Consider the following 21834-nt stretch of genomic DNA (forward strand, 5'->3'; position numbering starts at 1 on the left):
AATGTGTCCTGGAACCCCATCTCCCCAGAGCCCTATCCTACTAGGGAAAGACAGAAACAGTCTGGGAGTATGGACCAACCTGCCAACGCCCATGTCCAGCAGAGAAGCAATTACAGAAGCCAGACCTCCCACCTTCTGCACCCCATAGTATCCAGAGGGATTAAAAAATAGGGAACCTTTCTGGGGCCCGGGCGGTGATACACTGGGTAAAGTGTACATAGTACAAAGCACAAGGACCGTGCAAGAATCCTGGTTCAAGCCCTAGGCTTCCCACCTGCACAGGGGTCGCTTCACAAGTGGTGAAGCAGGTCTTCAGGCATCTATCTTTCTCCCTCCCTCTCTATCTTCCCCTCCTCTCTCAGATTCTCTCTTATTCTATAACAAAAAATGGCCTTCAGGAGTAATGGATTCATAATGTAGACACTGAGCCCTAGCGAAAACCCTGGAGGCAAAGGGGGGGAAAAAAAAGGAACCTTCCAATGGAGGGTGGTGGTGGGAACCGTGTGAAATTGTATCCCTCTTGCTCTTGTCACAATCTTTATTAAATCATTATTAAATCAACAAAAAAATTTAATCAAAAATGTTTCTACCCTAATCTAAATAAAATCTAAATAAAAGAAACTTTTATTTAGATAACTAAAATGACAAACTGAATTTTCTGAAAGGTTGTATTAACTTATGTTTCACCAGAAATTTATGAGCATGCTCATCTCACTGCTTCTCACCACATCGACTACCCTCATTTTTAAAATCTTTACAAATTTGGTAAAAACTGGTCTCTGTTTTTATGTTGGAAAACTTAATGATGAAACAAGTTCACACTTTTCATTTCTTTTAAAAAAATTTTTTTATTACATTTACTTATTTATCTGATAGAGATAGTCAGAAATGGAAAGGGAAGGAGATGACAAAGAGGGAGAGAGAGAGAGGGAGGGAGAGAGAGAGGAAGAAAGAGAGAAAGTGGAGAAAGAGGGGGAGAGAGAGAGGGAGAGAGATAGATCTGCAGCATTGCTTCACCACTTGTGAAGCTTTTTCCCTGCAGGTAGGGATGGGGGCTTGAACCTGGATCCTAGCACAAGTGTACCAAGTGCACCACCACCCAGCTCCTTCACACTTTTCATTCCTAATATAGAAATTTATTACATCAAAAACTATGATGACCAATTTAGAGATGTGCTGATTTTTTAAACATAGTGCTGATGAAATGTCACTATTTCAAACAGACATACAGTCAGTTTTGTTTATTCCTTGAAAAGTGATACTTTTGGAAGAAAATGTTGTAAATTGTAATATGAATTCTGGGGCTGATTTATATAAATTTAAAGGCATGTGTTAGTTGATATTTAAAACATAACTTATGGCCTTCAAGTAGTTTATTTTTGCATTGATTGCCTTATAATCTGAGTGAAACAAATGTTATTTTTTACTAGGCTTTAGTTTTGAAGTTTCTATGATTAGGGGAAGTCAGTAACATTTTAAAGAATCTATGTCAGTCTCTAGGCTGAAAGATTCATATGGATTCAGGATCCTTTTGGGGAGTTTGCAGATACTGACAATCTAGTTGACACATTTTTTATAATAAGGCACTGGTAGAGTTTCGTATAGTGAGGTAAGTATTACTGGGATAGAAGAAACTTCCATCTTCACACTATGTCCATGTGGTCTGTTCTAAAACACGGGTTTCATTGTTTCTATCCACATCTTCACAAACGTGATGGGATCAAGACTAACTTCCTTTTCCTGTGATTTCTGGTATGCTCTGCCTCTCCAAAATACTGAGGAGAAGGAACTCTGAATTTGATCATCATCAAGACCACTTGTTTGGTTCTATCTTGGCAGCCTCTCTGAAACTTGTGCCTGCTCTTCTCAGCCTCTGCTTCAATAACTATTATCATGGCCCCAAATCTAAATCATCATTTCAATACCTGTCTTTTCATGTATACTTTTCAGATGAGTGAGTTGCTTAGAATTCTAAACCTGTCCTAATCCACAATGATAGATTAATAGACTTCCATAGTCTCTTCCAGAACTTAAATGATCTGGTCCCCCCCCCCCTTTCTTCTTTTAAAAATTAGATCTTTCACTCATTAAGAACTTATATGGGACACTCACTTCAGACTGTGTCCAGAGACTTCACGTGTGGAATGACAACCCTTCAGCTTCATTACTCGGGTGAGACCTTTCCTTTCATAGTATACTCTAATTCCATCTCAGGTGGTTCACTTTCTAAAAAAGTCCCAAAACCTAGATTTATACCAGTTTCTGTGAGAGAGAGCATATGTTCACACGTATCCATAAATTACTGCAAAATATATACCTGAAAGCAGAAGTACACTAGAGTTTGAAGTGAGTAACCCCCTAACACTTCCTCTCCACTATTCCAAGCTTTGGGTCCATGATTGCTCAACAATTTGTTTGGCTTCGTATGTTAACTCTCTTTTCAGTCACCAGGTCCAGATGTCATCAGGATGCCGGCCAGGCTTCCCTGGACTGAAGACCCCACCAATATGTCCTGGAGCTCAGCTTCCCCAGAGACCCACCCTACTAGGGAAAGAGAGAGGTAGACTGGGAGTATGGACCGACCAGTCAACGCCCATGTTCAGCGGGGAAGCAATTTCAGAAGCCAGACCTTCTACCTTCTGCAACCCACAATGACCCTGGGTCCATGCTCTCAGAGGGATAGAGAATGGGAAAGCTATCAGGGGAGGGGGTGGGATATGGAGATTGGGTGGTGGGAATTGTGTGGAATTGTACCCCTCCTACCCTATGGTTTTGTTAATTAATCCTTTCTTGAATAAAAAAGAAAAAGAAAAAAAAAAGAACTTATATGGGGATAAGGTATGAAGAATTTATATGGGTTTCTTCCAAATACTTAACCAGTTATACCAACACCATTAAATAATATCTTTCTTGCTCTAAATAAAAAAAAAAACGCCACAACAGTTAAAAACATAATGAGAGCAATAATTATAAGCCAGGACAGAACTAAAATATTACCCCATGTTATATGATGATGAAGTTTGAATTGCAGAGGCTAAGACAGCATTTCAGAATGTAGAAAAGTAAGAAAAAACTCTCAACTTTACATCTATTCACTATCACTATTATAAATTTAGGAGACTGCACTATAGGGTCAGAGAGATATATCACCAGATAGGTGCCTCCCTTGTCACACACATAGTCCTGGTCCAAACCCCAGCCCCACATGAGAAGTTCTACAGCACTAGAGAAAGCTCCAGTGCTATAGTCTCTTCTTTCTCTCTTTCAATCTGAATGAAAAGTGACTGGGTGGTGAAACCGCACATGAACAAAGCCCTGTTACAGAGAGAAAAAGAGAGAGAGAGAGGGAGAGAGAGAAACTATACAAATAGAAGATTCCATGAGCACACATTACAAATCACTACCTGAGTGGCCCTTAACATGAGATAGTGCTGACCTCCAGTGGAAAAGATGAGTTCAAAAAGGTGACTGAGTACTGACAACCAATGTTTGGAAACCAGAGTACCAAATATCCTGTGATATGCAGACCGGTCTTATACAATAAAAGAATTTTCCCACCCAAATGCCATGAGTTTACCCCAAAACAAACAACACAGACACATAGGAAATCATATGGACTGGTTATGCAAAGTAAAGATGTCTCTCTCTCTCAAAAAGTACAGATGAAACAACACTTTGCAAGATAGCCTTTTGTGCTTTAAGCCAGAACCCAACAGGTCATTCTCCAATAGCAAACTGAAGGATTCAAGTATACACTAACTGTGTTAGAATCCTTTGGGCAGCTGATATGAATAAGAGAATAGTTAGGTTATACTATAATGCACTTGTATATAATGTCTGAAGATGCATCAGAAAAAGAGATCTTGAAATTAACTTATAGAGATATTAAAGGAATATATATATATATATATATATGTATACATATATTCATAAAAGAGACAGAGAGAGGACGACACCACAGCACTGCTTAACTCTGGCATATGTTGGTGCTGGGGATGGGACACAGGCCCTCTAGCACCTCAGACATGCAAGTTTAGTGCACTACCACTTCACAATCTTCCCAGTCCTACTCGATGGTTTATAAAAGGCTCTATAATTGAATTACAGAGAAAGCCAAGAATACAGATAAGTACACAATTGTTCTCCCATACCTATCTATAGTGATTTTTTGACAAGGAGATTGGAGACATCAAATGGACAAAAGACTATTTTTTAAAAAATGGTCCTGGGAAAATTGGGTTGATTCCTGTAGAAAAATGAAACAGAAGGACCATATAGCACCACACACACACAAAAAAAAACTCCAAAGGGAGTTTCAAATGCATCGGTGATATGGTCAGACCAGAAGCCACCCAACACATAGAAGAAAGCATTGACTTAACATTCCACAGTGTTCGCTTCAGATGAGTCTCTGAAGGTGCTTCTCAGTTAACATCTCAATGGCCTTTAAATTGAATAGTCAATGTCATCACTACTATCCAGTGCCTACTATGTCCTAGAAACTACAGGTGAGTCACTATGCAATACGAATGTTAAAGAAATCTACCGACATTTACATAATTCCAATCATTTTAGTTCATAGGAATAAAGTAGAAAACAATGTCATAAGAGAAGCAGCAGAAGAAACAGAAGGAATGACACAAGTGAGAAGTTGAAAGCCACTGCCTACCCTGTTCTGTTTTTAACTATGCTAATGTTCAGCAAGTAAATGAAGAGAAGATGTGCGCCCCAGCCGTCTAGTGATCCCCAGAACAGGCCGATGCTGATCCAAAAGTATACAACACTTCACTTCTCCCGCTCTGGAAATACGAATCAAAATTCTTTTGGGGGTGCAGAAGGTAGGAGTTCTGGCTTCTGTCATTGTTTCTCCTCTGGACATGGGCTTTGGTAGGTCAATCCATACTCCCAGGCTGTTTCTATCTGTTGACATGTCATTTGGTAAATCAATTATCACTAATTAAAAAAAAACAACTAAGCAAACAGATTTTTTTTACCACAAACTCTCTACCTTTAAATTTTAATCCTGTCAGAGTTTTGATCAAATGAGTTGTACATGTTTCTGATTCATTTATCAATTCTTAAATAATTACAGGATTGCTCCATTTTAATGAAAAAAAAAAAGAGTGAGGAGGAGGGAAACAGAAACAGAAGAAGACACGCCTGCAGCACTGCTCTACCACTCACGAAGCTTCTTCCCTGCAGATGGAAACTGGGGGCTTGAACTTGGGTTCTTGCTCATACGTGTACTCTAAGCCTTTATTTGTTAAGCATATTAATTGAGTATAATTAATTCATGATTGTAAGGTTGACAATTCAATGGCTTTAGTATATTCATATAACTAAGCAATAGTCAGGACTATGGAAGTTTAGAGCACTTTTATCTATCTAAGAGGAAGGAAAGTCTGCACATATAGAAGTTAATTCCCACTGCTCCATCCTGAGTACCCACTAATTCACTTCCTATCTCCATAAGTTTACCAACTCTGTACGCTTCAAATTAATGAAACTGCATAATATGTGGTCTTGTATGACTGGTTTCTTTCACTTTACATAATCTTTTTCAGGATTCATCCATGTTGTACCATATAGTATTACTGAACTCTTTTATCACTGTATAATATTAAAACATATGGCTATACTATATATAGTTAATAGATTTTAGAAATATTTCCAATTATTAGCTAGTATGAATAAAACTGCTGTGATCATCTACAAGGTTTTGTGTGGGTGCATTTTTCTAGGTTGGAATAATTGGATCATATGGTAATTCTATGTTTAATCTTTTTGAGGAACTGCCAAATTTCTCCCAAAGTGTAATTATAACTTTAATTTTTCTTTCTTTCTTTCCTTCTTTCTTTCTTTCTCTTTCTTTCTCTCTTTCTTTCTTTCTTTATTGAGAAAGATAGGAGAGAGAGAGAGAGAAAGAGAGAGAGAACCAGACATCACTCTGGTACATGTGCTGCTGGGGATCGAACTCAGGACCTCATGCTTGAGAGTCCAGTGCCTCAGCCACTGCACCACCTCCTGGACCACACTAATTTTAATTTTTCTCAAATTGATAGGCATAAAATTATTTTGCCAGATTGTAATGTTCACCTCCTTACTCTGACGCTCTTTCATCCAGTGGCCATCTGCTATTTACTGAACTATATTTTTCACTGACAGTCGTTTTTTAAAAATATTTATTTATTTATTTATTTTCCCTTGTGTTGCCCTTGTTTTCTTATTATAGTTATTATCATTATTGATGTCATTGTTGTTAGGACAGAGAGAAATGGAGAGAGGAGGGGAAGACAGAGGGGAAAAGAAAGATAGACACCTGCAGACCTGCTTCACCGCCTGTGAAGCGACTCCCCTGCAGGTGGGGATCCTTAGCCAGTCCTTGTGCTTTGTGTCACATGCACTTAACCCACTGCGCTACCACCCGACTCCCGACAGTCCTTTTTCTAATCAGTTATTTTGCTTGCTTTTCATACTCCTCCAGAGGCTTTTTCTAGGGGCTAGGCAGTAGAGCTCCTGGCTAAGTGCATATTATGATATGCAAGGAATTGGGTTCAAGCCTGCAGGGGAAGCAGTGCTACCAGTGTCTATTTCTCTGTCTCCCTCTCTAGACTGCTCCCCTGTCAACTTCTATCTTAACAAACTAAAGTTTTAAAAAAGATTTACTCAAACATTGTTAACATTCTTTCTGTACTACAGATACTGAACGATTTATTACTAAGCTCTTTATATACATTTAAAAAATGTTTATTTATTTATTCCCTTTTGTTGCCCTTGTTTTACTGTTGTAGTTATTATTGTTGTTGTCATTGTTGGATAGAACAGAGAGGAAAGGAGGAGGGGAAGACACAGAGGGGGAGAGAAAAATAGACACCTGCAGACCTCCTTCACTGCTTGTGAAGTGACTCCCCTACAGGTGGGGAGCTGGGAGCTTGAACTAGGATCCTCCCGCCAGTCCTTGCACTTTGCGCCACGTGCACTTAACCTGCTATGCTACTGCGCGACTCCCTATATACATTTTTTTATGGAAAGTTTGCCTTTTTAACACTGGCATTGTTTCAAAAAAAACTATTCAGTTTTGATGGTATTGATAATATCTTTGGGATGTTTTTGTTGTTATTCAATATGCCCCTTTCTGCTTCCAGAATGTAAGTTCATTTTCTGTTGGGCATTACGCCTGCTCCCCCTGCTCCTCGGGCACCAGATGCCAGGCTAGCCTGAGGGTGTTTCCTCCCGGGCACATGCTCTCTGGGTTGGAGAGAACTCTGCCCGAGCCAACCTGGGCTACTGCTTACTCAGCAATGCGGGAGAGGAACCAGGAACTCTTGTGCCTGAGCTGGAATGCAATGCAATGCTGCCTTTATATCTTCTGAAGCAGAAGTGGCAGGTCGGAAAAGGAAATGCCCTTGTTTATTAATCAGATACATCACCTTTTATGTATCTCTTCACTGGAAGTGGCAAGGGGAAAGGAAATGACTAGGAGAGGGGGCAGAGCAAAAAAAGAGCATAAACAGAACATAGAAAGCTTCCATCTAACCAGTGGGGATTAAACCAATACCCTGCAGGCAGGGCAGGTCTCAGGCAAGGCAGTGATTATGTAAATAGATCACAGCATCAAGCAATGCGAGGGAACCTGATGTGATGACCAACACGGATAGAAACACAAGGGGCCTTTAGAAGCAGAATTAGCCAAAGGAGAAATGATGACCAACAGGGGGTCACTTCACAAGGGGTGAAGCAGCTATGCAAATGTCTGTCTTTCTCCTTCCCCCTCCTCTCTCAATTTCTCTCTGTCCTATTCAATAAAAAATGGGGGGGGGGAAGGGAGCAGTAGATTCATAGTGTAAGCACCGAGCCCCAGTGATAACCCTGGAGGCAAAAGCAAAACAAAAAAATGAAAGAAAGAAAAATAGAATAAAATATAGATTTAACCATATTCCTACCAAAATGAAATATCACCCTAAACACATATTAAATGATCACATGTAATAAATTTTCTCTATATTCTCTTTTCTAGTGTTATTCAATATACAGGTCAGAACTATTTGCTTTACACATCAATTTTTTAGAGTTTATATAGTACTGAAATATGTAGTAGAACAGATAAAGAAAATACTCAAGTGTATTATATGTAGTGAAGGTGAATGTTTCATGGAAATTTTGTTTTTGTTTTTTTTTAAACATTCACATACAAACATACAGTGCACATAAAAGGACACGTATCAAGAGGAAAATCCCAGATCCATTCATGCATTGGTGGAACTTGAGAAACGAGGACAGAAAAATGAAACACACAAAATAAAACTTGGAGTGGGTGTAGTGTATTTCATCAAAGCAAAGGTCTCAAGGGAAGGAGAAAGAGAAGGGCAGATGGAGAGGGCTGTGGATTCCTGGTGCATGACAGTGGGAAAGGACCTAACTTTGTGGTAAGAGTGTTTTGCAGACAGTTATCATGGGGAGAGAAGAAATTGTACCTATGTGCAAACAACTGTGCTGTAAACCATGCACCACCACCACCCCACCCCCAAATAAAGTGCTTTGGGAAGGGAAAAGCAATTTAAGTAATACATACTAGAGGTTAATAATTCAAATGATGGACACTCATTCCTCTTCCTGCTTTTTTCTAAAGTCACTCCTCATGTTATAATCTTTGTCCCTGTTTCTGTTCTCCTGCAGTTCTTTACTGTTTATTCGTAGAAGCCCTGGCTCCTGATGCCTGGGTATGAAGAAAGAAAAGAGCCCCTTGTTTCTCAGTGTTCCACTAAAATATACATCCATTACTCAGACACATGAATGAATACATGGATCAGGTAAGAGTTGAAAGGAATATTCAGAGATCAAGACCGTCTGTATATAGGAGGCCAGATAGTGGTACAACAGGTTACGCATATACAGAGGGACACAGCTTCAAACCTCATCTCCCTACCCATATGGGGGAAACTTCAGAAGTGGTGGGAACAGATTTTCAGGTAGTCTATCCTTCTCCCTTCCCATCTCCCTCTCCACTCTCAATTTCTATCTGTCCTGTCAAATAAGAAGGAAAAGGAAAGGGAGGGGGAAGGGAAGGGAAGGGGAGGGGGAGGAGAAAGGAGGGAAGGGGAGGTGGAGGAGAGAGGAGGGAAGGGGAGGTGGAGGAGAGAGGAGGGAAGGGAAGGGAAGGGAAGGGAAGGGAAGGGAAGGGAAGGGAAGGGAAGGGAAGGGAAGGGAAAGGGAAGGGAAGGGAAGGGAAGGGAAGGGAAGGGAAGGGAAGGAAAGGAAAGGAAAGGAAAGGAAAGGAAAGGAAAGGAAAGGAAAGGAAAGGAAAGGAAAGGAAAGGAAAGGAAAGGAAAGGAAAGGAAAGGAAAGGAAAGGAAAGGAAAGGAAAGGAAAGGAAAGGAAGGGAAGGGAGAAATGGCTGCTGGGTGCAGTGGATTTGTTGTGAGGTATGGAGTCCCATGAGGAATAAACGTTTTTAATAATTAAAAGAATGTCCAGAATGACAAATAGGATATATGAGATGTGAATACATACTGTGATCAAAATTGAAATGAGATAAATTCTCCAAAATAAGCATTGGAAAGCATGATTGTTATTATTATATTCCCTCAATATTAGAGGAAATATATAGTTACATACAGTAAAATAAGAAATTCATCATTAGAAATTATTTTTGAATTATCACAGAACCTTGCTGGTGGGAATGGTGTGGAGCTATATACCCTTTTAATTCTCTGATCTTGTGACCTACTATTATTGATCACTAATAAAAATTTTTAAGAGAAATTAGTTATGTACTATAATAATGCTATGATTTCAATATATTGCAGATAAAAACACTTTTGTGGGCTTGGGTGAATCAAAATATTACAAGTATTACTATTCTCCTAACGAGAGTGTTTTTTAGTTATCCATTTATAAGTCAATGAACTTCCAGTAACATAATTTAAATATTTCTTGTATGTTTTTTCATATACTTCCTAAAGACCATTTGTTTAGAAAATACTAATAGTCCCAAAGCTGTACACTGTCAGTGAAGAGAAAAAATAAGAAGCTATTAAGTTGTGGTATATATACACAATGGAATACTGCTCAGCTATGAAAAATGGTGACTTCACTGTTTTCAGCCGATCTTGAACAGACCTTGAAAAATTCATGTTAAATGAAATAAATCAGAAACAGAAGGATGAATATGGGATGATCTCATTCTCAGGCAGAAGTTGAAAATCAAGATCGGAAGAGAAAACACAAGTAGAACCTGAACTGGAATTGGCGTATTGCACCAAAGTAAAAGACTCTGGGGTGGGTGGGGAGGTGGGGGGAGAATACAGGTTCAAAAAGGATGACAGAGAACCTAGTGGGGGTTGTATTGTTAAATGGAAAACTGGGAAATGTTATGCATGTACAAACTATTATATTTACTCTTGAATGTAAAACATTAATTTCCGAATAAAGAAATTAAAAAAAAAGAAGCTATAGGGCTGGGGGTGTAAGGGTAGGGGTGTGGGGGGGGGGCGTTTTGGTACATCAGGCTAAGAGCACATAGTACTATGTGGAAGGACCCACACAAGGACCTGGGTTCAAGCCACTACTCCCTACCTGTAGTGGGGATGTTTCACAATCAGTGAAACAGATCTATAGGTCTCTCTCTCTCTTTCTTTCTCTCTCTCTCCTTGTCTTCCCCTACCATCTTAATTTTCTCTCTGTCCTATTGAATAAAATGAGGCGGGGGGAGGAAAAAGTGGTCACAAGGAGTGGTGAATTTGTAGTGCCAGCACTGAAACCCAGTGACTGGAGGCAAAAAAGAAAAAAAAAAAAAAGAGAGAGAGAGAGCGAATCTACAAAGAGTCTGATTTAACAACGACCTTTCCTGAAAACAAAATAAATCTTACTCTGTAAAAATAGAAGATAATTCCCTACAAGTTGACTTCTTATAGATTCTTTCATAAAATCATGTACTAAAGAATTTTTAATTATAATGCTTATCAGACCATGTCTTATTGCCAAAATACTCTAATAAAATTTTTCAATACAGTTTGAGAAATGTTCATCTTTGAATTCACAAAGTGCACAACAGCAAAATGCAATTGTTACATAAACCATAGCTTATCGGTTTATTCATGCTATAAAATGTAACTGATATTTCATCTGGTCAACCATCTTAAAGGTTAACTTTTGTTTCCTATTTTAGGATTTTACTCTAGGTGGACTGTTCTGGGCAGATTCTATTTACCTATTCTGAACAAACCACAAACTGTTTCATTGCTCACTCTTTCTGTTAAGAACATATTGACTTGCTGCCTGCTCTGCTGTTTAATTCATTTATGCTGAGAGTCAGGCATGAAGACAGAATTTTAAATGTGACATTTGCAGGCTGTTAGGTCATTTAAGCTCTGACAACACCAGGGAATCCCTGACATATAAACTGGACCTGATTACTAAGCATAGATGAGCCTCCCAAAGAGACAAATTTCTGAACTATTTATTTATTTATTTGTAATTTCTCACAAAGTTTAATATGAAATCAACAGTATTTTAAAGTAACAGTCTGCTTCTTTTAATAATTCAAACTGGTACTTTAATCTCCTTAGCTAAATAAAAATTATTGTGAATGATAAAAACATGGAAAAATTCATTATAATATTTATCAAAAAATGTTGAGAAGTTATGACAATTAGGCACTTTTAATATTTCCTATAATTTTTAGGTTCTAAAAAACATGCTAGGTCTAAAGGCCATAGCTCTTGTCAACAGACCATTAAAAATTCTTAAGACTCTGGTCCAGCAGGGCAGACCTTCTATGCTGTCAAAATTATAGTACAAAAATCTAAGTTTAAGTACTTAGCACAATGCCTTCTCTAAGATTATAGCTATGTAGAAAGGATGATAAAGTCATTATAATTAGAAATGAATAAATTGCCCACATGACACTTAGAATTATACCTTACAAGAGTTGATAATGGGGTGGGTTAGAATAAGTGGGGAAAGATTGTTTCCTCATTTCAACTACTCAAAAAATTACACAAATGATATTTTTCAGCGCTTTTTCCTTGCCACTAACAAGTACTATATACAATGGTTCAAATGAAAGTTTTCTGAAATTAAGCCTTGTTAAATAATGCACAAAAGAAAATTCTAACTTTACCCTGTATTTTATATAAGTAAGAATTCTACTGCTACACAGCAAGTAGCCTTTTAATAGTGTGCTCTGAAGTAGACTTCCTGCTGTAATAGGTGGAGTCTAAATAGGGACAGCCAGCCTGGAATGCCTTTCAGCTATAGCACATTGATTCTGAGAAACCTAACAAAAGCAATTACTTTTCAGAGATTAAAAAATCTTGTTTCTTTCAAAAGAATAAAAAGGAAAGCAAACCTGGTGTATTATCTGAGCGACAGGAAGTTGTTCAGCATATTCTAGAGGTTCTGTTGACTCCTCATCCACCCGGTCTTCCCTATAGCTGGAAAAAAAGGAATTAAAATAAATGTAAAGCAAGGTAAATCCTATTTTACAATACTGCAAATATTTAAATACACCAAATAGGAGATGTGCTAAAATGTAGATTTAGAGTGTTTTTTAAACAAACAATACCAACAATCTATGAAAAAATCACTTAGTGATAATTTTTAAATGACAATCACAAATGTATTCAATTAACATTTCATAATCAAATAAGATTAGCTAGTATTGCAGCCTGGGAGTGGATAAAGTTTTGTACTTTCAAGCATGAAGTCCTGAGCTTGATCCCTGAGTTTACATGTGCAGGAGAGAAACTCTGACTGCCCCTCCCATCTCTCTCATTAATATATTAATATAACTTTTTTAAAAGACTAGCTAGCTAGCTAGCATCAATATTCCTGAATCTGCTTTTCACTCTGAGACTTTAAAATGCTTATGAACTTCCTGTTCTTTTTTTAAAATTTTATTTATTAATTAATGAGAAAGCTAGAAGGAGAGAGAGAAAGAACCAAACATCACTCTAGTACATGTACTACCAGGGATTGAACTTGGGACCTCTTGCTTGAAAGTCCAATGCTTTATCTAGTGCATCACCTCCTAAACCACATTCCCTGTTCTTTATGTGACATTTTTTTTAATCAAAGTATTTAATGATCTTCAGAACCAGATTCAAGTTTCATACTTAGCACCTCTTTCTCTATATATCTTTTTTGTTTACTTTCAGATATAGTGATTTGGCTAAGACGGATCTAGGCACTTTTTTTGACCTCCTTGAAGACAAAAATCTGTGCTCCCACCTGTGACAATAACAGCCTTGTAAATCAATAACTCCCTAATAAAGTAACCTATTAGAAAATAAAGTATCTTCTTTGCACATTCAATGCTTAACATATAGTAAAAACTCAATAAATATTTGTTGAAAGGCGACATTAGGATATAAAAAAATAACTGGGACCTTATTTTACACAGAAAATACTTTCACAATGAAATGCAGAATTGACATAATATATATCTAACATAATATAGATAAGAAATAAAAACTAAAACTTCCTAAATTAAGAGGATTAGAAAAAAATGTTTTCTAAAATTATTGGCCCAGTCCATCCAAGTCATTAGAAAGGGTAAAGGCTTATTTCCATGACTATTTAGTATTCCATTGTGTGCATATATTCTGCCTTCTTATCCACTGGTCTATCTAGGACCACTCAGGCTACTTCCTTACCTTGCTAAGTGTCAATCATGCTTCAACAAATATGGTATTGCATAATATTTGTTAATCAGTGTTACTGTTTTTCTTTCTAACTTTCTGTGGGAAATTTTCCAGAAGTTAAATTGCTGGGTTCCATGGTACATTAATTATTTGAGGAACCTGTATATTGTTATTCCACAGTGTCTATACCAATTTACTTTCCACTGCCAGTACACAAGGGTATTTTCCTCTACATTTTCTTATTACAACAATACTGATTATTTCTTGGGGGTTTTGGTTTTTGGGTTTGCTTTTTGTTTTTTGTTTGGAGTAGTAGTCATTGTGACAAATATGAAGTGGTTTCCTATTACGATTTTCAACTGCATTTCCATGACTGAAAATTACAGTTCATATACTCACTGCAACACTGCTATCGAGGGGGGGGGGCATTTTAAAAAAAAAACAGTAAGAATAGGAAGCTTGAAGTTATTGTGCTAAGCAAAGTAAGTTAGAAAGTAAAAGATACTCCGTATTTGGGAGCTACTTTCTTCCCTGATCCAGCTTTCTAGCCCTTTTTCCAACTATGACACCAATTCCCCAGTCAATAATCTGGGTCCACCTGTATACTAGATATCAGGTTCAGGCAAAAACTAGTAAAATCACAGGCCCCTTGGAATATACCTAAAATAGACCACCTACTAGCTTTTCTAAAACGGAGACCCCAAATCTTCATCTGCAATATTCCTGCCTTTAGGTTCATGATTAGTCAACAATTTTTCTGCTTTATAGCTTAACTCTTCTACAACCACCAAGTTCCAGATGTTACCATGATGACAACCTGACTTCCCTGGGCAGACGACCCCCCACCAATGTGTCCTGAAGCCCCTATTCCCCAGATCCCTGCACCACTAGGGATAGAGAGAGGCAGGCTGGGAGTATGGATTGACCTGTCAACACCCATGTTCAGCAGAAAAGCAATTCCAGAAGCCAGACCTTCCACCTTCTGCACCCCAAAATGACCCTGGGTCCATATTCCCAGAGGGTTAAAGAATAGGAAAGCTATCTGGGGAGGGGATGGAATACGGAGTTCTGGTGGTGGGAACTGTGTGAAGTTGTACCCCTCTTATTCTATGGTCTTGTAAATATTTCCATCTTATAAATAAAAAATAATATATAAATAAAAAATAAAAGGAAAAAGTAATAAAAAAGTAAAAAATAAGTACTAGATGACTTCTCTAATTTTGATTATTTATATAAAGTGTATAAAGAACCAAAGCAAACAAATAGTTTCCAACAAAAATAATTCTTAAGACTCTTTGAAAAATATGATTACTGGGGACCAGGTGGTGGTGCACCTGGTTGAGCAACATGTTACACTGCACAAGGATCCAAGTTTGAGCCCTCAGACCCCACCTGCAAGGGAAAAGCTTTGCAAGTGGTGAAGCAGTGCTGCAGGTGTCTCTCTGTCCCTTCCCTTCTCAATTTCTGACTGTCTCTATCCAACAAATAAATACTCTTAAGAAAAATTAAAAATAAAAAAATATATAATTATCAGTAAAGAGGGCTGATAGAAAAGGATAGAAGTGGTCAATCAGATTATAATAGCACTAGAACTTTGGCAGGGGGTGTAGTGAGGCTCATATATGTATAAAGATACTAAACTTAACTTCTAAATTTTATATAGTATTGTAAACCATTAATAAATTAATTTTTAAAATAGTTTTCATTAGCTGCAAAACATTTTTTTTAAGTCACTCACAGGATAATTCACAAGTTTAAGTATCACTATGGACTTATTCTAGAAGATCCAACTTTTACTTATTCAATTTTTTGTAACAGTTATTATTCTTCATATTACAATTATTTTACTATTTTTCTTTTTTAGCTGTTAATTTTCCTAAACTGTAACACTAAAGGAGTCCTATCTTGATTAGTTAGTACTGTAATTTTCAGTAACATGATTGATCCAAACAACGACAAATTAAAAAAAAAAAAAAAGGTGGACATTTCATTTGTAACTTGTTTTTTTCAGGGAGGTCTTGGAGGCTATGTGGTCTTTTTCTTCTTTTTTTTTCCTTTTTGCTATTGTTTTGTTTTTTCCAGGTATAATAGGATCCCGAAACTATGAAAATTGACTCTATTTTTATCCCAGAATGGTTTTTTATTTAAATATAATTTCTGTTCACTTTCCATTTGTTTTTCTAGTTTGAGGTCCTGAACTAAAGATATTTTCTCCCTCACTTTTCCTCTCTGATCCTTTTATCTTCCTTATATCAGTTTCATTTTCTTGTCTCTTTTCCATTTCTATTCTTTATGTATCTTACTGAACACTTTACAATATCTATCATCCTTGAGTAACTTGCAATATATTTTAGTTCTAAAATGATGCTTTGTCTTTTTTCATCTATTTCTTTTGAAAGTTCAGCCACCTCCCTTCTCATACATCTTCCTATTGTTTATCCATTTCAACTTTGAGGTTTTTTGAATGTCTAATTCATAATGATGTTTCCTAATGCTTATTTCGTATTTGGACATTATGTTTTAGTCATCCTGTTTTGTGTCTTCTCATGTTGACTTTTATAGTCTTTCTGTCTCTATTGCCTTGTGCATGCTTAATTCACTGAGGAAGTTTAAAGGTCATTTCCAGTTTTCTTTTAATAACTTTGTGTAAAAGTCAGTCACACATTCCATGCCCCACCTTTCAAATTTCAATCGTGAGAGCTGTCTGTTAGGCATTATGAGAACTACGGGGGTTAATGGGGCCAGTGTGGGGTGGGGGGGGGGGGACAGGGAGGAGTAACAGAACTTTAGTAAAAGGTATAACAACTTACACTACCATATATGGGTGTGAAGCTATACAATTAAAATCATATAATTCTATAAAACTCTGTTAAATCACTAATAAGGATGGAAGAAAAAAAATAGCCAGAGCCACAATCAAGCGGTCCACAAATAAATTATATTCGGAATTGAGTAAATGACTAATACTATATTTTTGTAAAAGATAATAGTAAATGAAATTTCTGCTCTATAGTAGGGTTTCAGATATTATACAGTGATACTGACATCTAAAATAAAAACAAAATAAAAATATTATTCAAAGCCTTTGCATAAGGAAATGAAATACTCTAAAAGCTCTGAGCTATGAAGTTAGTCTTTTCAAGTTCCTTTGTCTTAGATGTGGACTTGCTGGGTAACAACTTACACATTCTAAATTTTGATTAAAAAAAAAAGGAGAAGAAGCAGCAAACTGTTATCAAAAATGATGTCAATAGCTACTACTAGAAGCTATTATTTTTATTTTCCCTTCCATTCTTACCACATTTCTAAAAGAAGCAGTAGCTCATTGTCTTTATTTCTACTCTTTCCTTTTCTATAAATATTTTCATTTAGGGTATGGGCAGTGGCGTATCAGTTTAAGGACACACGTTACCACATTCAAGGACCCAGGTTTGAGTCCTTGGCTCCCCACCTTCAGGTGGCTTGCAGCACAAGTGATGAAGCAGGTCTGCAGGTGTTTTTTTATCTTTCACTCTCCCTCTGTAGCTCCCCTTCCCTCTCTGTCTCTCTGTCCTATCTAATAAAAAAATTCATAAAGATTAAAAAAAAAGGAAAAAAAAGAAAAATGGCCACTGGATGCAATGGATTTGTAGTGTCAGCACCAAGCCCCAATGATAACCCTGCTGGCAACAAAAATAACAATCAATCAATCAATAAATAAATGGTTTTTTTTTTTCATTTAATAACTGGACATGAGTCTTGCCTCATTTTCAAATTACAGGTCCTTTGTTCATTTTTTCTGTTAACAAATCAATATGTACATTCAGTTTTATAATCTGGATAGAAATGATTTGATATACATGTTACAAATAATATAACTCATACTTCCTTTTGTAAATTTGCTTATATTTCATCCCTAAAAATATTTTAATTTCAGTACAGCAAGCTTTATCAATCCCTTGCATAGCAGAAGTGCTCTGTATAGCATGGCATATTCCCCTACCGTTTACGTTAATAATAATGGCAGAGTCTCTTTCTTAGTTTTACTATTACATGATCCACTAAAAAAGGGAAAATGTTGTCTCTTTCTGACTTTTATGCCTCCTATTCTTTTTTTTCTTTTATTGAATTAGTGGGGACATTTTGTGTGGTAGATAGAATTACACAGTCTGATTTCACTGAGATGTTTCTAAAATCACCTTAAATTATATTTGCTGCTGGCTTACATAAATAGTTCTTATTAAGTCAGGGCAGCTCCTTTTATTCTAGTTTGCTAAGCCATGTTGATTTTTTTTTTAACCATTAATGATTTATAAATTTTAATCAGATGCTTTATCTGCATCTACTGAAACAATTACAAAATATTACTCATTTTATGTAATGATATGATGAAATACATTAATATCTTTTCTCCTCCCAAATAGCCCTACAATTTTAAAAAAATTTCTGTTTGATGATGAAGTATCTTTCTTCATTATTGAATCTGAATTTTACAATATGACACCATCAGTTTACATACACTTATGATCACAAGTGAGGTTAGCTCCATATTGCTTTCATACTTTCTAGTTTTAGTTTCAGAATTAACGCATTCCATCAAATGAAATGGGTAGCAACCTTTTTAACTTTTGTTTATTTATGTCAGTCCCACAAGTATTAGTAAATGTCACAGGGAAAATGATCTAGACCTATTGTCTGTCTACAGTTTATTGGGAATGGACACATACTTTTTACAATTCAAAAACAAATACCTCTTACTTGAAGGCTATTTCCTGACTTTTCCTTTAATTTACCTCTAAGTATTACTTTAGTCACATTCCGAATTATTTTTATTCCCTTATGCTAATGACATCAGATGTCAACAGCAGATTTGGGGGAGGGGTTACTTTTAACTTAGTAAGGCAATCTTTCATAAGGATGTTTAGTCCAGTTATACTTAGTAATAATAATAACAACAACAATAATAGCCAATACAGTTGGGTTTATATTTAAACTCTATTTTCTAATTCCCTTCTGCCTGTTTGTCCTTTTTATTTCTTGTTTTGAGAGAACCAGCCACTTTATTAATCCTATTTTTCTTCATGGTATTTACACAGAAAGCTAACCATACTATAGTGCTATGCTGCATATTCTAAAACTCACCCAAATTTGACTTATTCGTCTAATCAAAATAATCACACTTACCATTTCTCCAATAATAACAGTATTTTACCACCCTCTAGTTCTATGTGTCATTCTACCTTTTTCACTATCACATATTTTGATTCTATAAACTTCACAAGAGATTGTTCTTAACTTATATTTTGTCACATCAATATTTAATTATCCTAAATGACGAATGTATGTGTTCTGGTTTTCATTCCTTACTGAGTTTCTCCTATGTCTCCTTTTAGGGGCATTTTCTTTCTGGATGAAGAATTCTATTTAGCTTTACTTTAGTGCAAGTACACTGGCAACAAATTCAGTCTGAAAACATCTTTTCCACCTTCAGTCCTGAAAGTCATTTTGGTTGGTATAGAATTACAGGTTACAAGTTTTCTTCATCTCAGTACTTTAAACATGTCATTTTGTTTTCACTGTTTATGTGAGTATTAAAATGAATATGGCTTTTCATCCCTATAGAGCCTTGTGTATGTTTTTTTCAGTATTTTGACCACAATGTTGTGGTTTTCTTTGTTTCCTCTTCAAATTAACTGAATCTGTGATTTGATATGCCATATTAGTTTTTGAGATACGCTGTACACTATCTTTGTAAGTATTTGCTTTTTTATTATTGTTAGTCTGTATTCCACAGGATCCTATTTACAAATGAAGTCAGCTTACTAAACCTAATAATTTTTTGTCTCTACCTTCCATTTACTATTGATTTCTCTTATTTTAAGTATTTCCTATTGCATTGTCTTAAAGTTCACTGTTACTTCCCTCTGATGGATACAGTTTGTTATAATACTACTTACAGAGTTCTTCAATCCAGAAACTATTGGGTTGTTGGAAAAGTCATGATATATATTTTTCTATGTAAAAATTTGTCCTGAATTTTCCAACAACATAATACAGCCTCTAATTCCAAAATATTTGTTATACTGTTTTGCTTTGGGTCTACCTTTCCTTCTTTCTTTCTTTCTTTCTCTTCTTTCTTTCAAGCATTTATTTATAGAAAAGAGAAAGGAAGAGAAGGAAGAGGAGGAGGGAGAACCAGAACATTACTTGGGCACATAAGGTGCCAGGGGTCAAACTCAGGACCTCATGTCTGAGAGTCCAATACTATCCGTACTACCTCACAGATGGCTCGTTATACAGTTTTAGATATATTCTTGTTCTCTGCTGAATTCTGTCTTTTCAGGTTGTTATAAATTTTTCTCTATTTTCTTTTTAGAAATATTTTATTTACTTTATTTTAATGAGAGACTAAGAGAAGAAGATAGAGACCAGAGCACCGCTCAGCTCTGATTTATGGTGGTGCTGAGGACTGACCCTGGAGCCTCAGGCATGAAAGAAAGTCTTACATAAACCCACTGTGCTGACTCCCCCTAACCTCTGTTTTCTTTAATAAATTATGCAAAGTTCATTCAAGGATTTTGTTTAATTACAATTCTAAATCACTTCTAAACCTGCTTCTGTATTTTTTTCTCATTTTAATCTTTCCCTTAATATCTACTTATAGTTGTTCTCTCTTTTATATGACTTATAATTTTGACCGATATTTCCTTTTATTATTTTTTTTAAATTGTCATCAGATTTATTACTGGAGCTCTGCCCCTACATCCACCACCCACACTGGCCTTTTTTTTTTTTCCTGACAGAGACAAAGAGAAATGATAAGTGAGAGATACCTGCAGTACTATGCACAGTACTATGATGTGCACTTAACCGGATGCATCCCTGCCTGGCCTCCAGTACTTATTTTCTTAAACAGTTATGATTCTTAAAGATATTTTCCATTGGAGAAATCCGGTTACCTCTGTTAAGATAGTTACGGAATGGTGACCTGATTATTTCCATTTAGTTAAGACCAAGTTGAACTCAGACTACCTTACAATTGTGATAAGGTTCACTCTTCCATTAATTTGACTCTGTTTTTATAATGAGGCATTTCTAGAGGTTGGAGGAATTGACTGGTCTTTGTTTCCTGAATACAGAGACTACAGGAAATTCCATTATGTGTTTCTAAAGATGCCTGTTATTTTATTTTTATTTTATTTTTTATCTCATTTTACCTTGCCAATTGCTACTGCACAACTTCCAAATTACATACTCCAGTTTCACTGAACTGCCAAAGCTACCTTAGTCACTGGACCTTTAGCAGGGTCAAATTCAGACTCGCCTAGCACAGAAGTCAACAATTTTACACAAAACCATACAGTCTTTGTTAAGACTATTCAACTCTGCAACTAAGTATAAAAAGTCAAAAACTTTTACAGCCAGGCAGTGAGTGGTTCATTCAGTTAAGTAGATTACCATGTTCATGGCCCCAGGTTGGAGCCTCCAGCCCCCACCTATAAGGAGGGAAGCTTCACAAGCAGTGAAGAAAGTCCGCAGGTGTCTCTTTAACTCTTCCTCTCAGCCACACTTTCCCCTCTAAATTTCTCTCTGTCCTATCTAATAACTAAATAAAAAATAAGAATAAACTGGGAAAAGGAGACCTGGGGATGTCTGCCAGGAGCAGTAGATTCATAATGCAGACAGTGAGGTCTGGTGATAACAATGGTGGCAATAAAAGTTAAAAAAAAAAAAATCAAAGATAATCTGTAAATGCAGGAATGAACATGGTTGTTTTCTAGTAAATTTACATTTACAAAAAAGGGAGCAAGCCAGATTTGGTGTTTAATATTGGATATGGTCCATGGTAATATGGTAATAATTTGTCCATCTCTACACTGGATACACCCAGAAGTAGTAAATATACTGCAAGGGAGAAAAATCTGCACCTCAAATTATGTTTATGAAAAAACATGTTAATTTCATAGAAGAGGTCCCTAGTTAAAGGCCTCTCCTAGGAATAGCTAATCAAAGGATAGGACAAAACTTAAATATGCATGCCTTTCACTGTGTCCCTTTTTTAAAATTTTTTTATTTATAAAAAGGAAATATTGACTAAACCATAGGATAAGAGGGGTACAACTTCACACAATTCCCACCACCAGAACTCTGTATCCCATCCCCTCTCCTGATAGCTTTCCTATTCTTTATCCCTCTGGGAGTATGGACCCAA

General features: G+C 36.4%; 1 protein-coding gene across 3 annotated transcripts in view; it reads right to left on the bottom strand.

The window, feature by feature from the left end:
- PIGK (phosphatidylinositol glycan anchor biosynthesis class K) overlaps positions 1–21834 on the bottom strand; it is a 115883-nt gene that overhangs the window by 39962 nt on the left and 54087 nt on the right. For all 3 annotated transcript variants that reach the window (XM_060202192.1, XM_016193002.2, XM_060202193.1), the window contains exon 10: positions 12350–12434. In XM_060202192.1, coding sequence (XP_060058175.1) covers positions 12350–12434 — 85 coding nt within the window. The remainder of the gene's footprint in view (positions 1–12349; positions 12435–21834) is intronic.

The sequence above is a fragment of the Erinaceus europaeus genome, chromosome 11, assembly GCF_950295315.1.
Source record: "Erinaceus europaeus chromosome 11, mEriEur2.1, whole genome shotgun sequence".
Classification (NCBI taxonomy): domain Eukaryota; kingdom Metazoa; phylum Chordata; class Mammalia; order Eulipotyphla; family Erinaceidae; genus Erinaceus; species Erinaceus europaeus.